General features: G+C 38.7%; 2 protein-coding genes across 3 annotated transcripts in view; both read left to right on the top strand.

Moving 5' to 3' along the window:
• Window positions 1-2619, top strand: part of ap4b1 (adaptor related protein complex 4 subunit beta 1) — a 32142-nt gene extending 29523 nt beyond the window's left edge. Inside the window, exon 14 of the mRNA XM_042491131.1 lies at window positions 342-2619. Coding sequence (XP_042347065.1) covers window positions 342-844 — 503 coding nt within the window. The 3' untranslated portion in view covers window positions 845-2619. The remainder of the gene's footprint in view (window positions 1-341) is intronic.
• On the top strand, window positions 2048-16081 carry zgc:101663 (alpha-1,3-mannosyl-glycoprotein 4-beta-N-acetylglucosaminyltransferase C). Of its 2 annotated transcripts, none has more exons than XM_042491133.1 (5): window positions 2048-2076; window positions 12056-12151; window positions 12960-13110; window positions 13703-13957; window positions 14691-16081. In XM_042491133.1, the coding sequence occupies exons 2-5, from the start codon at window positions 12059-12061 to the stop codon at window positions 15599-15601; spliced, it is 1410 nt and encodes a 469-aa protein (XP_042347067.1). In that variant the 5' UTR covers window positions 2048-2076; window positions 12056-12058; the 3' UTR covers window positions 15602-16081. The 2 variants fall into 2 exon arrangements, with proteins under 2 accessions (XP_042347067.1, XP_042347066.1); XM_042491132.1 differs by lacking the exon at window positions 2048-2076 and adding an exon at window positions 4105-4336 and having other exon boundaries at window positions 14691-16080.
• The last annotated feature ends 4818 nt before the right edge of the window (window positions 16082-20899 follow it).

Consider the following 20899-nt stretch of genomic DNA (forward strand, 5'->3'; position numbering starts at 1 on the left):
TTTGACTTGCACTTAACAATCAATTTGGCACAAACGTCCACTTGGACTGAAGAATGGTAGCTGAACATAATGTCGTAGTCCAAGGTCAAAGGTCAAGGTCATGGTGACCTCATAAAATATGTTTTTGGCCATAAGTGAAGAATCCTGGGCATCCACCTTGAAACTGTGCTGATTGTAGAGATCTTCTGTGCTGCTGGGGGGAAGATGTGTGTGAGGCATCCATGTTTTAACAGACATGGATGTAAAGTGTCAGTGCAACTTGACTGATGCGCAAACGCGCACAACCCTGTGGCAATATTTCTAGTTTCTTCTGACTTTTCTCCTTGTTTTGTTGTGGCTAGGTGCTGAGAAAGAGGAAGAGGAGGAGTACGTGTGCTTGGAAGAATGCATCCGCTGCCCTGCGATAACTCACTGCTCACCACAAAGCCTTCAGGCTGCGATGCAACTGGTCAATATCCAGACACTGGCCTTCACACCACCACACACACTCCCCTGGAGGGTCTACCTGTACACACACACCCAGCATACACATTCTGATGACACACCCTACAGCACGCTCATAATCGGGGAGCTGCTGTACATCGGAGAGGCACATCAGAGGGGAGTATTAAAGAAAGGCACCGATGACGGAGACGCGGTGGAGGGCAGGGAAGAGGAGCCGGTGACAGAAGGAGAAGAAGCCACTGCTGATGGGCTGAGCAGCAGGGAGTCAGCCAGAAAAGATGGAGAAGAGGAGGGCATAAAAGTGACTCTGAAGCAGCAACCAAGAGATGACAAAGTTTTAAAGGGGTTTCTCTCCATCCTGACCACTGTACTGCACACACTGTCCTCTGAGACAAATTAAATATGCATTGCGTACACACTCATACTCATATCGTTCTCCTAAAAGCGACGCTGACCACACTCATTTCCTATCATAACTGTAAAATTGCCCTTAAGCCTGTTGTTCTCATCCTTTTTTGTTTCAACGACCTCTAAATTGATACACATTAGGTTAAAGAACCTCATCTGATAAAAGTTTGCTTCAGGGAGCTCCATTTATAAAGATGTTGGTTGGATATGATTAAGACTACAATTTTATAATTGTCAACTAAAATTGAGGACATATACATAAAAGAAGTGAAACCAATTATGAGAAGTTGTTTCTTAGGGCCGCTTCATTGATTGTGTATCCATGAGGATCTGCTTTGGTTGGAGTGATTGCAGAGTTTTTGACTGGACTGAAGTTTGGAGCAATAGATTGGAGCAATAGCAGTTGGCACGTTTGTTATGTGTTCTGTGTAAGTGGCCCAAAAAAATTGACGTATGCAGACATGGACTAGGGATCCATGTGCACCCACACAGGATGACAACAATCAAGCCAACAGTAGCCACCTCAACACGATGAAGTTAGTTTCAAGTTGGCTATTTGCTAGACATTCACTGCAGAAACAGTGATGTCATCTTACACCCGGCCTCACTGCATGCGTAAGCAGTGCCTGACGACAACCACGGTGAAGTGGTGCAGCCTTATCGCTTGATTTGTTCACACTGACGGCATTGTTGCATTGTTGCATTGTTGCATTGTTGCCATTGCTGCGGGGCTGCTGCAGAGCTGCCTGCTGCTGTAACTGCAGTATTTCTGCGCTTAAAAGGTAATACTGCACTCATTAATGAAGCCGTGCAAATTACTGCATTGCCGACAGCATGGTCCTGCAAATATTTCACTATAAAAAAAAACATTCTGTCGACAAAAAAGTTGTCAGAGGGCTTTTATTTTGAAACAGAAAAAGGAAAGGTTGAGTGAAATGGATATATTTGTATCTCTTCATGTCTGTGACAAATATATATTGAAACTGTAGTAAAAGGTGGTATAGAGTCAGTATAATGAACAAAGACCATTTCAGTCTATTTTTGCTATTACCCATTTTTTCTGCAGGCAACCTGGATCTCCCTTAAGGACCCCTGCGGGTACCTGGACCTCTGCTTGAGAACCACTGCCCTAAGCAACAACAAAAGAAAAGCCCTCACTTTGCAAAGTCTTCTTCATCTGAATTGTGAGGCTAAAACTGGACTTCAGGAAGCACTAGACCGAAGGTGTGTGTTCTTCACTTTTCACCACACACATGTTAAGTTCTATCAGCTGAAATGTGATTGAAGACTTTAACGAGTGATTTAACAAGAACACATTCAGAAAACTTACGTGCCATACATCAGTACAATGTGCTGTCCTTTTTCACAGTCAGACATAGATTTTAAAATATTTGGAGTTTGGTAAAAGTTTGGCCCAATGGAGGTTGAGCTGGTGAACCAAAATCAACTTCTCCTTTTTCTTCTTCTTTTTTTTCTTTTGGGACTGAAATAAAACAATATGTACAGATGCGAACACACCCTGATGGCACTTGAACAGCTTGTGCATTCACAGGATGCAGAGGCAGAAATGAGAGTGACTGAAACGGAAGTTATTGGTTTATTGAGTGTGTGTGTGCACCAGTGAGCACTCCCATGTGTCCCGCCGTACCCGTGAATGTAGATTATATTACACTGAATACAGAGGACATCAGAGGCTATCATCATGATAATAGCAAGTTGAAGGTAAACACAAACGTACGAACCGACTAAAAAAAAATTAAACATACAGATTCCTCCTGCATTGTTATGAGCTTCTGTCTGTCAGTGGGTGTGTTGTTATAGGCCAAGGGACTGTTCATTATTTATGAAAGGGGAGGTGATGGTGCAAAGGTGTAAAACTGTCAGGCCAGAAACAAAAAAGTATCAGGTAATAACATGAAAAGTCTCATGTTGTATCAAAATGTTTTTCACATTTCTACATGTTTTCATAATTTAACATGAAGCTTTTCTAGTCAAGATATTTTTCAAGTTTTTACAACATATTTTCATGTTATAACAAGATGTTTTTCATGTTATAACAAGACACATTTCTTGTTATAGAAAAGAACATTTTTACAAGAAAAGTTTGTTGTTGTAATGTTAACCCTTCGATACTTGCAAATAGGCTTAACTGCTTTGAAAAACATGGGAGGGTGATGAGCTACCTAACAAACAATGGCCAAAAAAACAGCAAGAAGTTAATAAAAAATAAACATATGCAAGAAAATGACCTTAAAAAAGCACAAAATAAAAAGTGTAAAAAGCAAAGAAACAGAAAAAACAAAAACAAGAAAATGACCTATTTTTTTGCCAGTTACATAATTTTAAATATATAATTTAGAGAATTACAGATATAGATATCTGGAAATTTCACCTTTTTTTTCATATCTAGTAATCTTCCCAAGCTAAGTTTCAGATCACTTCCTTGTCCCATTTTGCTCATTTTTATACACTTTGCAGAACATTTCATTTCAAGTTTTTCATTATGTTTTTTCACACATTTTTGGAAAAAAAACCAATCAGACCAATTTTCTCAGGTTTCACAGAATCCAGTGCTAGTGAAGAAAACTTATGTTGATCCAGGCATTAAAGGGTTGAAGTATCTAGCTATGACATGAAAATATAAAATAATATAAAAAATATCTTGTTTTAACCAGAGAATTTTCTGTCTTGTCATAATACAATGGCCTGGCAGTTCAAAGCTTCCTTACAAAATTGTAAAGGCACTTCAAAACATTTTGTAAGCTTTGGGGAGATTTCTTGATTTGGCTTAGGGGCAGGGCATGCTGCTTTAAATTGTTGTATTTTGTATTTTAAACACCCCCAGAATCCCAAATTGTGTTTTAAAGGTGTGTTTTGAGAAATATCCAAAATTACTTTTATTTTTTTTAATCACAGCTAGAAACTGTAAAATATGGTTGATTTTGGTAAAAGGATGATGGTGCATTTTCCCCCAGTCAATAAGAGAGGCTCAAGGAAAAATATCAGTTGCTCTGGATAGGGTCAACAAATAAAGCAAAAAGGACATAAAATTTAAAAAATGAATAAATTAAAATAAAAAATTAAAAAGGAAGTCACACCCAAGCCACCACCTTCCTCTTATAAATTAAGTACAGTCCCTAACGAGTTCGTCTAAATGCAATAACTGCAGCTTTTAAGTATAAGGCCAGTCAGGCAGGCTGTTGGATAACGCGCAGCAGTGACGACACTTGCTTCAGAAAGAGCCACGGCCACCTGGTGCGCGTGAACCCACGCCCCTGCCGCGTGCAGCGCGGTGGAAGAAGCAGCCGGAATCAAAACTCAGAGGATGCAGTCACTGTGGTCCCGTGTTAGCTGTTTTGTTAACTATCGAGTCACTTTTTCTTCTCCCGTGATGCCTTTGATTTTCCGTTCCTTATAAGTGCAACATCATTACCCGCTAACCGGAACGGCGAGCCGCCGCGCTGAGGCGGACCGGCTGACTGAGGTGAGTGGACGGGCTGGACGTCAAGTTTCTATTTTAATTCTGACCTTAACATATATACGGACAGCTTTCTATATGCTGTGGCGCACACAACACGTTTAACTAACTTTATTGTTTTGTTTCTTAGCCGTGGAAAGTGTGCGAGCTGTCGGTAACGCTTTATTCTGTTTTTTACTCCCTGGCACGACTGCTCTTAGGTGGAAACGTTAACGTTTAACGTAACGAGGCTGTTTTACCTTAGTTAACTAATAACTAACGTTACTCGGGGTTAGCAGTTGGAGCGACAAAGCTTAAGTAAACGATGAGAACGTGCTTCGTTTTTATTAAGTCCGCTAACTTTAGTATTATTACCCAACGATGATTCTGATTTTAACGGCTTATTATATGGAAGGTCGATTGAGGTGAAAACATCAAAATAACCTACGTGCACACACGCGCACTGAAACGTGTTGACAGCGTGCACGCACGCACTGAAAACGTGTGCACGCGCGGAAAACACACACATAGACACAATTTTAAGACTCCTCGCACTACTTTTGTGCTGTTATCTGAGGAGTGTGTGCTTAGAAGATAATGGCGTGGAATTTATTTTTATTTTTTATTATTCTTTTGTTGTTTTTTAACGTTGTTTTTACTTTTCTTTGAACAATGTAATCCCCTACATTGCTTTACTTAAGCCTTTGAAACCGAAGCAAATTTTCTTTCAAAAACACGGGGAGAACTTATGAGTTATAGTGAGTATTGTTAAATTGGGACACTTTTTGAAAATTTGTATTCTGCAACAATTTACTGGATTTTCCACTTGTCTGAGCTCCAAACATGGTATCACTTTATAAATATCAACAAATACCCTTTACTACAATAGGCAAAAGAAAAAAATAAGAATAATAAAAGACAGCATCAGTTATTCCATCTCAAACACAATATGTCCTGAGAGCGCTTTTTTACAGGCACTACTGGCAAAATGGGACACTTTCAATGCTAAAAAGAGACAACTTATATTATGATATAAAAGTCAGAGATATTGAAGAAGAGAAGTAATTTAAACATGTATTGTCTTCAAATAACACATACTATAATAACCCCTCACAACACCCTTCACCCTTCTTTGCAATGTACTTTTAGGTCACTTCCATGCTTGAGCCAGCAGTTGTAGCTTTGGTGCTCGCCCTGCCTCTGACTGTTCTTGATACACCAAAACTGTCCCTGTCATCCTGTCTTTAGTCCACTGGTTGTCCGTCTCCTCTCGCCTTATCCTTGCTGTTGCTTCTATTTTCCTGTCTTTACTTGTCCCCTTCCCTTTGTCTGCCATTGCCTCTGAAATGTAAATTATTTTTGGTGTTTTTAAACTATTTATATTCTTATTTGTTTACTTATTCAATTAGTTATTTAAAACATTTCTATATGTAATATTTATTAGCAATGCCATACATCTCAGTTCTGCACAGTTCAGTTACTGCCTTTCTCTTTTGTAGGGTAGAATAGCTATAGAGCCTTTTGAAGTAGGCTTGCTAAAAGACGACAATGCTAGCTTTTCTTCGCATAGTTCCAGCAAGCTAGCTGACATATTTAGAAAAAATATATTTATATAAAAAATGATTTATCTAATTTTAGCAAGTGATTTATGATCCACAAAAACAAGTTTTTTCTTCTCAAAATGACAAAGAGTAGTGTCTCATCTTGACAATAAAAGCATGTCCCATTTTAACAGTAGACAACTGGCAAAATCGGACACACTTTTGGAACTGATTCATGGTAATTTTGATACACAGTTATATACCATTTAGAATATATTGTAATGAAAAAGTTAGTATTTGTTTTTAGATTTTTAAAAGCTTAACAAGTTTTAGGTCAGAACGCTATGTTATGTCAGTTACCAATGTGATTCTTGTATCAGGTGTCACTGCATGCGAAGCCACGCCTACAAATATGATGTCATATCCGGGTAACTTTTTTATCCTGATCATATAACTGTCATAAATACTGGCAATCAGTTATTTTGTGTATTCCTTGAAAATATAAATCATTTGCTAATCTTAACTGTCCCATTTTGCCAGTGTCCCATTTTCACAATACTCACCCTATATTAATAATTCTAACAGTAATTAATATAAAATATAGTTTTCTCGACATTTTTCTCTATTATTCTTACTCTTGATCTCATTGTTAAAATTATTAACTAAATAATCCCCCCTTTTTTCTTTTGTAAAAACTAATTTTGAAGTCATTTTCTTAACGCCTTTTCCTCATTCCTTGCAATGTATGTGTGACTTTGACATCTCTGATGTTGTTCACTGCTTTTTCACCATTTTTTTCTTTTTCAAAAGAAATCAAACCGGTTTGTTCAGGTTTCAATGTGCGAGGCATCAGAACGCACCACGAGAAAACTGATGTCTTCTCAGGTTTCAATAAATAAGAATACAGCTGGAATTTTCCGTCAGTTAATCAATTAGCTGATGGACAGAACTATTTTGATCAATGTAATGATTTTCTGTGTGAAAGATAATTCATGTTTCCAGCTTCTGCGAGGATTCATCAGCACTGGGTACTTTTCATTTTAATGCCTGAATTCGATTTTTGTGCTGCACTCAGATGCCTTTCACAGGTATTTAAACCTTTGATGTTTGGGCAGATTGGTTTGATTTCTTTGGAAAACATAGGGGGGGAAAAATGTCCCAGAAATCGCAACTAATAAGTAGAGTTAGATAATTATTAAAAAATAAGTGAGGGGAAATTATTGTTATTACTTAATATTTAATTTTTTTAAATAGAGGAAAAAAGAGGTCTGTTCCCTGTTTTATCACATAGCTCTCCTCTGTCTCGTCTCGTCTGTGAATCTGATCTCTGTAATGAATAACTGACCCTGTTCCTGCCGGAAGTACACATGCTTTTGCTTTAACTCCACTCTCGTGAGTTAGCCATTTGGCATTTTAAAGTGTGGATAGTAAACATATGTGTTCAGTCATTTAGAGCTGGAGGTGTTGTGCTCCCTGGAAAAGGGGAAAGACACTTGTTTCTCAGCCCTGATCCAGCCGCACATGTTGATGCACCAGCTCAACAGGGGTTGAGTCCTTTAGGAAAGAAAGTAAAACCAAGTAGTTGTTCTCTTCTTTCAGTTTGCTTTGGAATCATCCTTTTATGGTAAAAAAATGATAATGTGGTGTTTTAAGAAGCATATCCTCATCTCTAGATCTGTTTTTGTTATAGGAGTGAAACTATATGTATAACTTCTGATACAAACTCATATGAATTCATTTATTTTCATACAATATGAATGAAGAACTCATAAACAGCAAAACAAACCCCTAAACCAGGACCCTTAATTGCACAGCACATTCATGTACAGGGTTGGTGGTGTTATGCTGCCTTCATGTGCTCCTTAGAAATATAGTATTTACGAGTTATGAGCACATAAACAGACCTCCAAAGTCGTAATTAATGGCGGTCAACCGATGTTGGTTTTTCAGGGCCGATATTTATACTGATACTGATTATTAGTAACATTAGTAGTTAATGAGACTGATAACCAATAGTTGGAACCGCTATGCAATAATAATGAAAATCTTTCTGTCAATGTATAGAATTTAGAATATAACAAAGTCCAACGCAAAACTTTGTTTAAATGACTTAAGAAAATGTTTAATCAAAACTTAAACTTTCAACATCAAATACAGCAAGTCAGCAAGTAAAGTGAAAATTTTAATAAAATGAATAATAAAAATAGCTCCCTGAGTTTTTACAAAGTAAAAGTTCCTCCCATGCTGGCCCTGTCTTTGCATTTTTAATTAGTTAATTTTATTGGCAATCATTAAAACTACATGCAACGCAGATAATGAGCATAATGACAAATATCGGCCCCAGTAATTGGCCAGGCCGATAATCTGCCAAGTAATTACGAGTGGGGAAATTGGCAAAATTTCGATGATACCCGAGTTGCTGAGTTGTGATGTTTGCGTGATGTTTCAGGGCAGCAGAAATGGCAGAAAACATGGAAACAGTGTAAAACAGTTTTGTGTCCTTTACTTTTGTCATTTACTTTTAGTAGTTGCACATTTTAGTATCTGCATCTGGTAATTTATATTGAAAATGACATATTTTGGCAGTCTTAACCACACTTTTTAAAATATTCTTCATCCTTTGTCAGTTCATATCATAACACTATTCACCAGCTCACCTGAACTGGGTCACCTGGTCATCATATCTACCAATATGACTTGGCCTGCATCTGCAAAGCATGCCAGGCGAGTATACAAACATTGATAATAATGTTATTTAAAACACAGGTTCACAACTTCACGTCATAAATGCATAAACATGGCAGGCAAAAGTCAATGTTTGGTCAATGGTAAGAAACTTTTTAAATTCATGTATCAATTTTTGAAAATATGTAAAGTGTAATATGGAATTAATGTTAACTGCTGTCCATATAGAATGACCGAGATAACATATAAAGATATATAAAACTATAGTATAATATATCAAAAAAAACATAAAAAAGATAAATAAACTGGAAACAGCTATCAGCCTCTTGTTTAAATGCTCTTAGCATTATAATGTAACCCATCTTCTTTGTAGCTTCTGTGTTGTTCCCACTTTACAACCTCAAAGCTCATGAACACAACAAAGTCGGAAGAACGACTTCCCAACTGGGAAACTCAGACCTTTCAACATCTCAAAAATGCAGTATAACTACTTAAATCTCAATACAAATTTGAATACCTCACCACTAATGCAGAATGAGGCTAAACCACAATGGCTGGTTTAACTGGCTTGACTGTCAGTTTCACCTGAGTGGCTTCCTTTCCTGGTCAGCCACCATCCCTGCTTATCTAGTTCCTCTAGTTCTACAAACAGCCACTCATCACTAACCGCCCTGATTTCAGTTTCCGCCATCATCAATCATGACCTTTGCCCATAGACTGTATGAATAATGGACATAAGTACCATGACATCATGACAGCATTTTGAAGCCTCAAATTTAGCATTTCAGCTGTCACCATCTTTGTTTTTGGAACCAGAAGTGACCATATTTGGATTAGAGGGTTGAACTGTGGATCTGACTCACAAACCACTTTTTACACAGAAATGGCGCTATAGGGCCACCACGATAACATTGTTATTTTATAACCACGAGTTGCCCACTTGACGTCATAAATGCATGAACCCGTCTGGCATTTTTTGCCATTTACAGGTGTAGAATGAGTGAGGGTGTTCTACTGAGGAGTTTGAGTTTGTAACTCTTTGGTTAATAATGTTCCTGGGGGCTAATTTCAGACATGTTAGTGCCAATAGTAAAACTACAACCATGTTCATGTTACTGAAAGAACACAGGGCTCGTCCTCAGAAACTGGCTCATTTGTTTTTGGTTTTGCATGGATTCAGTGACCAGACGCACCAGTTTTTCCAGGATTGTCCTGTTTTTATCTGTCCCAGTGCAGTCAAATGTTCCTTGTCTGTGTTTTCTGTTCTACCTGATGTTTTTGGATAAATATTTGTATATTTTACTATTGGTATGTGACATTTTACTGTTTTGGACATTTAAGGTTGTGCTCATTTTAACTAATTTATTTACTGTTTGTTGGTTTAATCTCGCATGTTGCTCGGAAGGGCGCTTGATTATGTGAGTTAACTGTGGAGGCTGTTGGCGGGTTTCCATTACAGATTTGTGCAAAACTTAAGCGATATTTTCAAAATGTTGATAAAACACAACTGCAAGATGACTGTGTTTTAACTGAGTGATGTTCTGCGACTTCTCTGATGATAAGCATGGCCATGGATGTTCAAAACATTAGCAGCTTTATTTCTATTGCAGCCACCACACTAGCCGTCATTATTTCCAATCCAAGGCCACGTAGATGTGTTATGGAGTGTTAATGTAAAGGCAAGCCCCTTATACGTGGGAGCAGCCACTTATGAGAGATTTCTGGGAGACAGTCCACGATTTCACAGAGGAATTGTGGATTCAAAACTTTTGAAGAGTTATGTGATGCAATATTACCTCTTGTAGCTCCTGCTGCATCATGAGGGAGCAAGTTCCTACTGACATGCACATAGCCATAGCATCATGTGACCTAGAAAAGCCCCAAAAAAAAGTGTTTCCATTTCAGTTTTGCAAAATATGGCTTTTTCACATTGCCTGAAATACGACCTCATGCAAGCTTTTTTGCGATAAATGGTTTTTTTTTTTTCAAAATTGACCTGTTCCCATAAGGTGTATTTTTTATTCCCAATTTCAATTTGGGCAGTTTGAGGGTTAATGGAAACCTGCCTGCTGTTTGTGTGTGGGTACACTTATTTCAATGCTTCCACCCTAAATCAGCCTCCTACATTATTCATGTTAAGACTCAGATTATTGGTAATAACGAACAATGAGTTGAAAACAATTGTGGCTAATAACTTGACTTTTTGTTTGAAACAGTCAGTCATTTGTATTCTATCTCTTTAAAACATTACTGTACTTGCTACAGCTTTCCTATTGTAACGGTTGCTTTATTATAGATATGTGTTGCTTAAAAAAAACCTTGCCTAGTTTACGCCTTCAACACACACAGACACACCTGTCCTGTCAATCAGGTTTTGGCCACAGGATTTATCATCCACTGGGAATTCACAGTGTACACTATTTTGATTTTGGAGGTTGAAGCAGCCTTGAGGAGGGTGCACCACACAGTTAATTATAGATGAAGAGGCCTGACCTATAATTAGTATCAGCAGTGGAGGTTCAGGATACTTGTTGACAAAACAAAGGAAGTGCAGTTTGAAAATGTCATTACATGTTAAGCCTCCATGTCTGTGCCCAGAGGAGGAATAGTAAGAGCAGACATGAAACTATCCACAGTTCATTTTATCCTGATTCCTGGACTAATGAAATCTATGCCTGTCTATGTGTGTGTAAACAGAGCAGAGGGAAGTCTTGGCTAAATATAAATCTAAGGGTGACCCATTCAGTTCCTTTTCTGCAGTGTTTACCCAGTACTTCCCCGTCCTGGTTCACTGTTAACTCTCTACCTCTTGTTTGTTTTAGATTGTTCTGGCAGAGATAGAGCTGTATGCTGTATGCCGCATGCCCAGCGCAATTGTGTACACAAAGTGTACAATAGCAATCGGCACATATAGAAATAGGATTAAACTTGTATAAATTATAATCAGAATTAGTCATTAGTGAAGTGAAGTATTTTTTAAACATTTGTTTATATATTTTTTGCTTTGCCTTTCATACTTTGGTGCCGGCGCTAGTCATAGCCAGGGGTTTTTTATTTTTATTTTTGCCACAAATGTCCCATTGGACACAATGATAAACTGACTAGATTTTGGTGGTCATAGGTCAAAGGTCACTGATACCTTGCCTGTCTTATTCTTGTGAACACAATATCTCACAAAAACCTTGAGTTGTTTTTTTTTTTCAAATTTGGCAGAAATGTTCACTAGGGCTCATTGATGAATTGATTTGATTTTGGTATTTGAATGTTTTCACTGCACTCTGAAACAGCACAGAGAGCTGCTGGTTTATGTCACCAGGCAGCCCAGGCTAACCTGTTGCTGTGTCAGAGCCTCCTGAAACATTCATTAACTATTAGCTGAATCATTTACTGATGCGCTGACTGAGTTACACACCAGCATAATGGAGTATCCAATGTTTTTTTGTGTGTGTGTGTGTGTGTGTGTGTGTGTGTGTGTGTGTACGTGTGTGTACGTGTGTGCGCGTGCATGGGTAACTGATAGGAAATGCGACGCCATTCAAGGAAGAAGAATGTTGTTTTGGCAGTGCTGCTTCTCATTGGGGGATTGTACTACATTAGCCATTCCTTCCTCATTGCTGTGAGTACACACACACACACACACACACACACACGATGACAGCGCAATGATTTTACTTTATGAGATGTAACACTCCCTCACACATTTTCACTGTTTCTAGTGATTCATTAATATGCTATTTCCCTTTTAAATAAACATTAAAAATTAAAAGTGTACACCCAAAACAAACTTGAAAGTGAAGCACTTACATGAAAGCATCACTTGTACTATACTCACTGTATTCACTGTACTTACTGTACACACTGTATTCACTGTACATGCTGTACTGACTGTACTAGCACTGCTCTTGCATTACAAAGTGCAAAACATCAAAGGTTGTACTTTATTTCACACCCTTCAGTTCATGGGAAACAATAGGACGGTTTTCATTAACCCTCAAATTGTGCAAATTTATTTTGCAAATATAAAATTGTTGCCCTCACATGAGGTGGTATTTCAGCCAGTGTGAAAAAGCCATATTTTGCAAAACTGCAATATGAACACTTTTTTGGCTTTTCTAGGTCCCATGATATTATGGCTGTGTGCTTGTCAGTAGGAGCTGGCTCCCTCATGATGCAGCAGGAGCTACAAGAGCTGTTATTGCATCACATAACTCTTCAAAAGTTAAGCGGATCATCTGGAAGTTTTGAATCCACAATTCCTCTGTGAAATCATGGACTATCATCTCACAGAAATCCCTCATACGTGGCCGCTTCCACGTATAAGGGGCTCGCTTTCCATTATCGCTCCACAAAACCGGCCTTGTGTGGCATAATAACGCTGTCTAACAAATGATTTCTATAATACAATAAATGTGTGTTTTTTGCAGGATCCAACAAAGCCACAGGAAGTGATTCCAGTTGAGTTAAGCTGGCAGGCAGAGAGGTTGGTAAAGAAGGATTCCTGGGTGGAACAGGGAGACTACCTACCTCTCAATGTGTCCTATCAGCTGCTTGCTGGAGCCCCATCTGCTCAGCAGAGTGAGTTACACATTATCCCTTTTTTGGTACATTAGAGTGAAAGCTGGATTGATGTGATGGTCATTAATATTGCGCAAAAGTTATTTCTAAGTTGCAGTAACTAGAAACTAGAGTGGTGAAAGAAGTATTCAGATTTTTTACTCAAGTAAAAGTACTTAAACCACACTGTAAAAATACTCCATTACAAGTATATAAGAAAGCACCACATTCAAAATCCTACTAAAGTAAAAGTATGTAAGTATTATCAGCAAAATGTTCTGAAAGCATTAAAAGTAGTCACTGTGTAATAAAATGTTTCCTGTCTGATTCTATCTGATGTTTTTGGATTGATAATGTTTATGTTACATTTTACTGCCGTGGGTGTTTAAGGTTGTGCTCATTTGAACACTTAGAGAATGATGTCACCTGTCAGAGGGCGCAGTAGAGTTATGACAGCCTGATACCCACTGCAGGACCTCATGATAGGTCAAAACATGATTTACTGTAGCATGAGTCGTGGGCCGCTGGAGGAATGCTAACCCAACAGTTTGATGTTGCTGAATGATATAAAAACCCCACAGATTTGACTTTTTTTTGTCCTGACATGTTTCAGGGTATTTATCTATTGGAATATCATCAGTGAAGAGGAAGAAGGGCAGCTATCTCATCCCTACCTTGCAGTCTCTCTTCTCCCAGTCGTCTCCTGGGGAGCGCTCCTCCATGGTGGTGGTGCTGCTGCTGGCAGATTTTGACGTTGTCTGGAGAGTAGGCACAGTGCAGGAGATCAAAACTACATTTGCTGTGGAGCTGGAACAAGGCCAGCTGGTGGTCCTCCATGTTCCACAGGATGTGTATCCTCCTATTACAGGTGTAGTGCACAAGTGCTTCTACTAATGTACAATTTCATTTACACAGGGGTGTAAATAATGGGGGTAGGGGGAGTTTTTCAGAAGGCAGTATTGGGCCCCTCCACTTTCTACAGTATAAGCTAACTTTATATTTAAATAACAGGGCTGTCCCAAATACCATTTTTTGGGCTCCAGAGCTTCGGCATTTATCAACATCAAATAATAGGAGCTTCAGTCAGCAACTCAGGCCCCCTGGTCTTCTACTTCTTCTACTGCTGCTGCTCCATCTTCTTCTTCTGATTTATGGCAGGTGATAACTGGCATTTAAGGTGCATTACCAACCCACTCTAAAGAGCGCATGGGTTGTTTAATTACATTGAGGATTTAACGAACATGTCACTATTGAGGACATTTATATTGAGGTAACTATCACTGTGGTTTTATGGCTCTGCCCTACCAAAGCCCTTCAAAGACATAAACAGTTGTGATAGTGATTGGGTCTATAGCATAAACTGTATAAATAATATTGATTTATTGCAACTAGCTAAAAGGGGGTATATCTCCACCTACTGTGGAGGAGTCGGACATACTTCTGTCAATAATCTCAGCAATCTCCCCAGTGCTATGTGGGGGAGAATCCCAGTGTATACTGGGACAGAGACAGTAGTCAAGTAGTATTCAATGACCTAATCAAGCTATAACCATAGCTCATAAATGTACTGACTGATACACGTCTCTCTGTTTCTCCTGCAGGTCTAAAGAGGAACTATAACGATGCCCCAGAAAGGGTATCGTTCCGCTCAAAGCAGAACCTGGATTACTCCTTCCTGATCCACTACAGTGCTGGTCTTGGCAGATACTACCTCCAGCTGGAAGACGATGTCTTCTCCGCAAAAAATTTCCTCTCCACCATAAAGAGGCGCGTTGAGGAGCAGGAGGTAAAGAAGACCACCTGGACAATGCTGGAATTCTCAGCTCTGGGCTACATTGGGAAACTCTACAAATCAGCCCACCTTCCTCTGCTGGCACGATTCCTCTTCCTCTTCTACCAGGAAATGCCCTGCGACTGGTTGATGTCTCACTTCCGAGTGTTGCTAACTCAGAAAGAGACAATCATCTTCAAACCCTCGCTGTTCCAACACATGGGGACTTTCTCCTCGTTCCAAGGGACATACAACAAGCTGAAGGACAAGGACTTTGAGGAGGACTTCTACAGCAATCCTTCGGCAGAGGTTTATTCTGACATGTCCGCCTATAAGAAACACATCCCCAAACTGGCATGGGATGCTGGAGAGGGCTTTTTCTGGGGACGCTCCCCGGAAAGTGGAAATTACCTGACTGTGGTGTTCACAGACCCTGCAGTGCTGACAGGGATATTTGTGGAAACAGGATCAGGGGGCAAAGACCTCCTGGAGTCAGCTCAGGTGGAGTTAGGCCATGACGTGATCAACACAGAGAAACAGGAGAAGAGCTGTAAAGAGTTCCAGTCACTGGGGACGTTAGAGAACGGGAAGTTTGAGATGCAAGAGATGGACAAAATGTATCCCACTGCCTCCTCCTGTCTGAGGATAAAAGTCACAGTGGGGCAGAAGGATTGGGTGATCATTAAGAAAATCAGGGTCACAACAAAACTGAGTAAACCTCCGAACCAGTCCAAGGAGTGAAATTTTTCTCTCCTGCCAGTTGAATAATTTGTTTGACCTGCTGTACTGTGTACACAGACTGAACACGTGACTTTTGTGCCTTCAGTTATTCAGTGCTGAATGAAAGAGTGTGAAGCTTCTGTTGATATGAAAATGTTTGATGAAGCTTTGTGAGAACTTGTTGGATCTCTTCAACAAGAGGAGATATGCAAAGTTCACATCAGCTACAGTATAAGCAAGCAACTCCAGGGGCCAGATAAATGAACGATGCGTATACTTTTCCCAACGCATAAACTGGTATTCATTTGGGGAGAATGTGAAGTGAGAATACCTCCTGCAAAACGGGGATGCATGATAATATAGACACATCATTGGTATTGGCTGATATTGGCTTTAAAATGAAATATCAGGGTACAAGGTAGATTAATTAGTCGTTTTTTATTTGTAGTTAATTTTTAGTTTAAAAAATGAAATTTAAATTTGTCCTTGATCCTGCTACATCTTTTGGAGTTGAGGAGTCTCACAGCCTGGGGAAAAAAGCTGCTCCGTAGTCTGGTGGTTCAGTACTGGATACTTCCGTATCTTTTCTCAGATGTCAGCAGGGTGAGCAGACTGTGGCTGGGGTGGCTGCTGTCTTTCAGTATCTTTTGGGCTCTGTGCAGACACCTCACTTCACTGAGGTCACTGATGCTCTGTAGATGGGAACCAGCGATGATCTGGGCAGTTTTAATCCCCCGCTGTAGAGCCTTCCTGTCCTGGGCCGTGCACGAACCATGCCAGTTGGTGATGTTTCCAGTCAGTATGCTTTCTATTGCTCCTCTGTAGAAGTTCACTAGGTTCTTGCTCTGGAATTTAGCCTCCTAAGTTTGCGTAATCAACCCTAAGTTGAAGTGTTTTTCTTCTTTTGCACAATGAATGAATATTACATACACCGAATCACTGTATTTCACGTCTCCATCTGGTGGGCCATCACGATAATACTTTGCATATAATGTAAACTCCACTGCAGAAGAGACTTGATGATCAGTAAAATTAGGTGGGGACAATAAGTGGATATATCAATATCGGCATCAGTTATCAGCCAGATATGTCATAATACTGAATTTGGAAAAAATCCAATATTGTCCAACATTACCTCAAAGTGTGATATGGTGAAGTGAAAATTAGAAATTAGGTAAGACACAGAATGTAAAGAGACAATCTTCTAAATACTTGCTGTTTTCAAACTGTTGATGAGAATTGAGAAATCACTGTTGATGATTGTTTCTACAAAATGTGAAGATGACGTCACTCAACGCTAAATGTTTTGGATGGCGACACTATCATGTACCTGTGCCTGCTATGGTGGTAATGCAGGTATTTGATCAAACTAATCAAAATAATCAACATCTTTATCTAGGCACTGGTTAGATGGAGGGAAGTTTACCACAGCTCATCTACACATACTCTTGAAAAGTATCCCTTATTTCATGTCTTCAGTGTCTTCATTGAGATTCAATTCCTCTTTCCAGCTCAGACAACTAAACTTGCCGTAGTCGTTTGCCACCATTGCTTCATGAATAGCTCGATTGCGCTATGAGTTTTTGCTTGTAAAGGTTTGTTGGACTGAAAGCAGAAACTTGACCCATGTCGTTTTGACTCCTTCCACGAGTGCCTTGAAGGTCTAGTGTGTAGGCTATGATGTAGTGGCATCTAGCTGACTGCAGATTGCAACCAGCTAAAACTTCTTCCTCGTGCCAAGCGACAACATGAATGGCCCTATCTAGAGCCAGTGAGTAGTTTTTCTGCTACTGTAAAAACAACATGGCGGACTCTGTGGAAGAGTACCCTCACCGTGAGAACATATACCGTAAAACTTTGATTATTTGCTGTAACCGCTGAACTCGCCAGGCTTAAATTTGGGACCAGTGTCCATATGGGGTGGGCTTTTAATTCTTTTCACATAAAACTGTTGCTCACCAAAGATAGAAATACAAATTGTTGCATCAAACCTCTTTTTTTGCATCTCTGGTTGACTCTGCCAGTATTACTTCTTTGGTACTTCTTTGAATGATTGAATTGTGGAGAATCTTAGCAAGCTAACCATGTGTAGCATGGCCATATTGACAAAAGCTTAAACATTTAGAATTGTATGTGTTATCTAAGCAGCTGACTAACATTACCTCCAGCAGATAGCCAACAATCCAGTTTTATACATCCGAATACCTTTTATAAAAATGACCTGCATGCTAACCAGGCTGAGCCTTTAATTGAGACAGGCCTTTATTTGTTAAAATATGTCACCACAATGGGCTATTAAAAGGGACTGGACGTTTAATTGGGACTAGGCTTCTATTTGAAGATTTACATTACAATACTTAAAAGTGTAAAATTATTCATATATTTTTTCTGCTTTGCACTTTTTTCAGGTTGTTCCTTTGTCTTGTTGTGTTTTTTTTTTTTTTTTTCAAATATCAATTTTCTTGTATTTTTTTTTTGCTAATTTCTTGTAAATTTTGCAGTAATTTGTATGGTAAATGGCTCATTCTAAGGCATTGAAAACACCTTTCTCATTCTCAGGTGATCATACAAAGAAAACATTGGTATGAATTTTATATCACATTTCTACTAATATATTTCTGTAAGTCCTACACACTGAACCTTTAAATATCTGTAACCTTTCTTGCTGCTTTCTGGCTAGCAGCTTAGCTCATTAACTGGCTAACGGCTGCTACCTCGCTGGTTTGGCACAGTTGTATGAAATTACTCTTTGAATATAGGTCCACCGAGGAGTTGTATGTGGACTGAAAACACAATAGCATTTACACTTGTCCTTATTGTGGTCATAATGCAGCTCTGATCACTTTCGGAGGTGGTTTGGCTGATGGGATCACAATTCATCCTCACTGCTATTTGGGTGCATTTACACCTGTACTTTTATGCACAGCACTATGCACTATTTTATCACACACCATTTTAATGCAACACATGAAGGGGGTCTTTAAGACTAAAATGGGTATTTAGAGATTAATCTAATTTTCTGACTCTTGCTTTAGGCTTTCAAGAAACCATGCAATTTTCAGGTTTCTTTGTAACTAGTTGCTGCAACAGGGACATTTCAGAGAGATCTGGTTTTGTCCACTGGAGGTTTCCCCATCCAGACTGGTCTTGTGTTTCCAGACCAGCTCCAAATGTGCCTGGAACTTCTCCCCTGGCTCTGACGTCATCAGTCCAGTCAAGTCCAACAATCTGTCTTCTCCAATCATGGAGATTTGAAAAGACTTCCAGGACTCAACGTGGGCGGCTTTGATTTTCATTCATCAGCTCACGTCTGTGCCTCTTCAGAGATACTGATAACGAGGATGCTGAGTACTTGAACCTTATGTTTTAACGTTGATCTATGACAGCCTGTTAACAAAGAGGGACAAGTCTTGTAGTTTTTGGACTGGACAGGGGTTATTTTTTTGTGTTTGCATTTTCTTCTGTGTTCTTCGGTTGACAGCTGTTTTCACGCCCTTAGTTCAGGCTTTGAAATCTCGACGGACCTCAGTTTTCTTGTGCTGTCATGACATTTTAAACCTTTAAAATGTGAGCAAATTGATATGATTTCTTTCAAAAACATTTGAGAAAAGGTAATCATTAACTTAGCATGAAATTTCCCGTGATTGCTAAAAAATAATGAAATGTGACAAGAAAAATAACAGAAAATTAGCCTTAAAAAAAGAGAGAATCATTAGAGAATTATTAAATAACTAGGGAAAAATATCAAGGAAACTTTTCAAATCATTATAATTATTTATTTAAAATTAGGTTACAGAAAAATTGTCTTATTATTATTTTTTATATTTATTATTTCTATTTCATGTTATCACTTTTTCAGGTAATTTTCTGTTCTTGTTTTTGTTTTCTTTTTCGTTGGTGTTTATTTTTTATCATTTTTGGGTCATTTTTTTAAAAGTGACTCGCCTTTTTTCCATGTATTCAAACCAATTTGCTTAAGTTCAATAGATTAACACTTAATTCTTATATCTGGCTTTTTCACCTGCTAAATTGCTGTGAATTTAAGTTAAAAGAGATTTTTTGTTTACTGGTTCCGAGCCATCCACTGGCTTTTTCTTCATGTGCCACTCTCAGTTGATTCATATGTGATTGTGATATATTCCTGTTTTCTGTCCTTTGACAATAAATGGCAATCTACACCCAATTACACACACTTAATTTCTTCCCTGGTGTGCAAGATTATCCAGGCCTGTGCTGTGTTGCATAAACTCACACAAAAAATGTTGTCTTCTTCTGCCCTGAGGACCGATGGCCATCGGGAACCTAAGGGTCCTGTATTAGCCAGCTCAGATAGTTTCATGACGTCTGGTGAATAGATTATAAGTGCACTCTCTCTCCTGTGTCCCTGGGGGTGCACTGTGCTCATCATGGGAATCTAAAGAGGATTTTATTTAATAAACTGCTGAACTGACTTTAAAAAAAGACAAATCATGTTCTATTTGTCTCTTGGGGTCATCAACAATTCCAAGCAAAGCTGTGGGGCCCAAAATAGAAGCTGAGCGTTTATCAGCTGTAGATAAAGCAGAGGTTGCAGCTCCTCCTGTTGCCCTCATGCTTTCTTTGTGTGCACTGATACTTTTTTTTTTTTTTTTTTTGCTTATCAGTTGTCCAACCATTTATTTTATTTTATTTTATTTTGTCTTACCTCTTCCAGGGTCCTTTTGAGGTTTATAAGAGGACCATGCATACTCAACACTTTAGAAACATGACAAGTAAAAGACTGTAGATTTTTTAAACAGTATGTTATTTAATTTTTAGAGCAGACAGAAAATACCAAACACACACGACAGCAATAGCTGGTATGAGCAAATCAAATATACCATACGGGATGTATTTAAAAAAAAGAAGAAGTCATGATTGTAATAGTAATAATAATTGCTTTGTCATAATTCTGCACAAAGTATTTTTTTTGTATTTTCTTGACCATTACTGAGTATTTAGAACACACACATACTAGAGGTGGTTATTTTTTTTTTGTCCATTGTTTTAAATGTTGAAGTGCAGAGGAGGGAGGAACTCACTGAAGCTCCTGTGCTTTTATAACACTGAGTCATAAGTCATTGGGACAGGGTCACTCTGTGTTGCTGAGGACTGTGTGGTGGTTTATTTCTGCAGGTATGGAGGACAAGGTTAGAGTGTTAGATGCAATGTTCTAAATCAGAATACAAATGTTACTATGACCCAAAAGACTGTATAAAATAATGGATGTAGCCACAGTATCCCAATTATATCTTTTTTTTAAATCTTCAACAACAACAACAAAAATAACAATAATGACAA

Source organism: Plectropomus leopardus, chromosome 8 (genome assembly GCF_008729295.1).
Source record: "Plectropomus leopardus isolate mb chromosome 8, YSFRI_Pleo_2.0, whole genome shotgun sequence".
Classification (NCBI taxonomy): domain Eukaryota; kingdom Metazoa; phylum Chordata; class Actinopteri; order Perciformes; family Serranidae; genus Plectropomus; species Plectropomus leopardus.

Bases quoted from the DNA above. Each gene is read 5' to 3' on its own strand.
- zgc:101663 (XM_042491133.1), top strand. From the start codon at position 12,059: ATGCGACGCCATTCAAGGAAGAAGAATGTTGTTTTGGCAGTGCTGCTT. The intron at 13,111-13,702 runs GTGAGTTACACA...GACATGTTTCAG, and splicing joins AGCCCCATCTGCTCAGCAGA to GGTATTTATCTATTGGAATA. The intron at 13,958-14,690 runs GTGTAGTGCACA...TTTCTCCTGCAG, and splicing joins TGTGTATCCTCCTATTACAG to GTCTAAAGAGGAACTATAAC.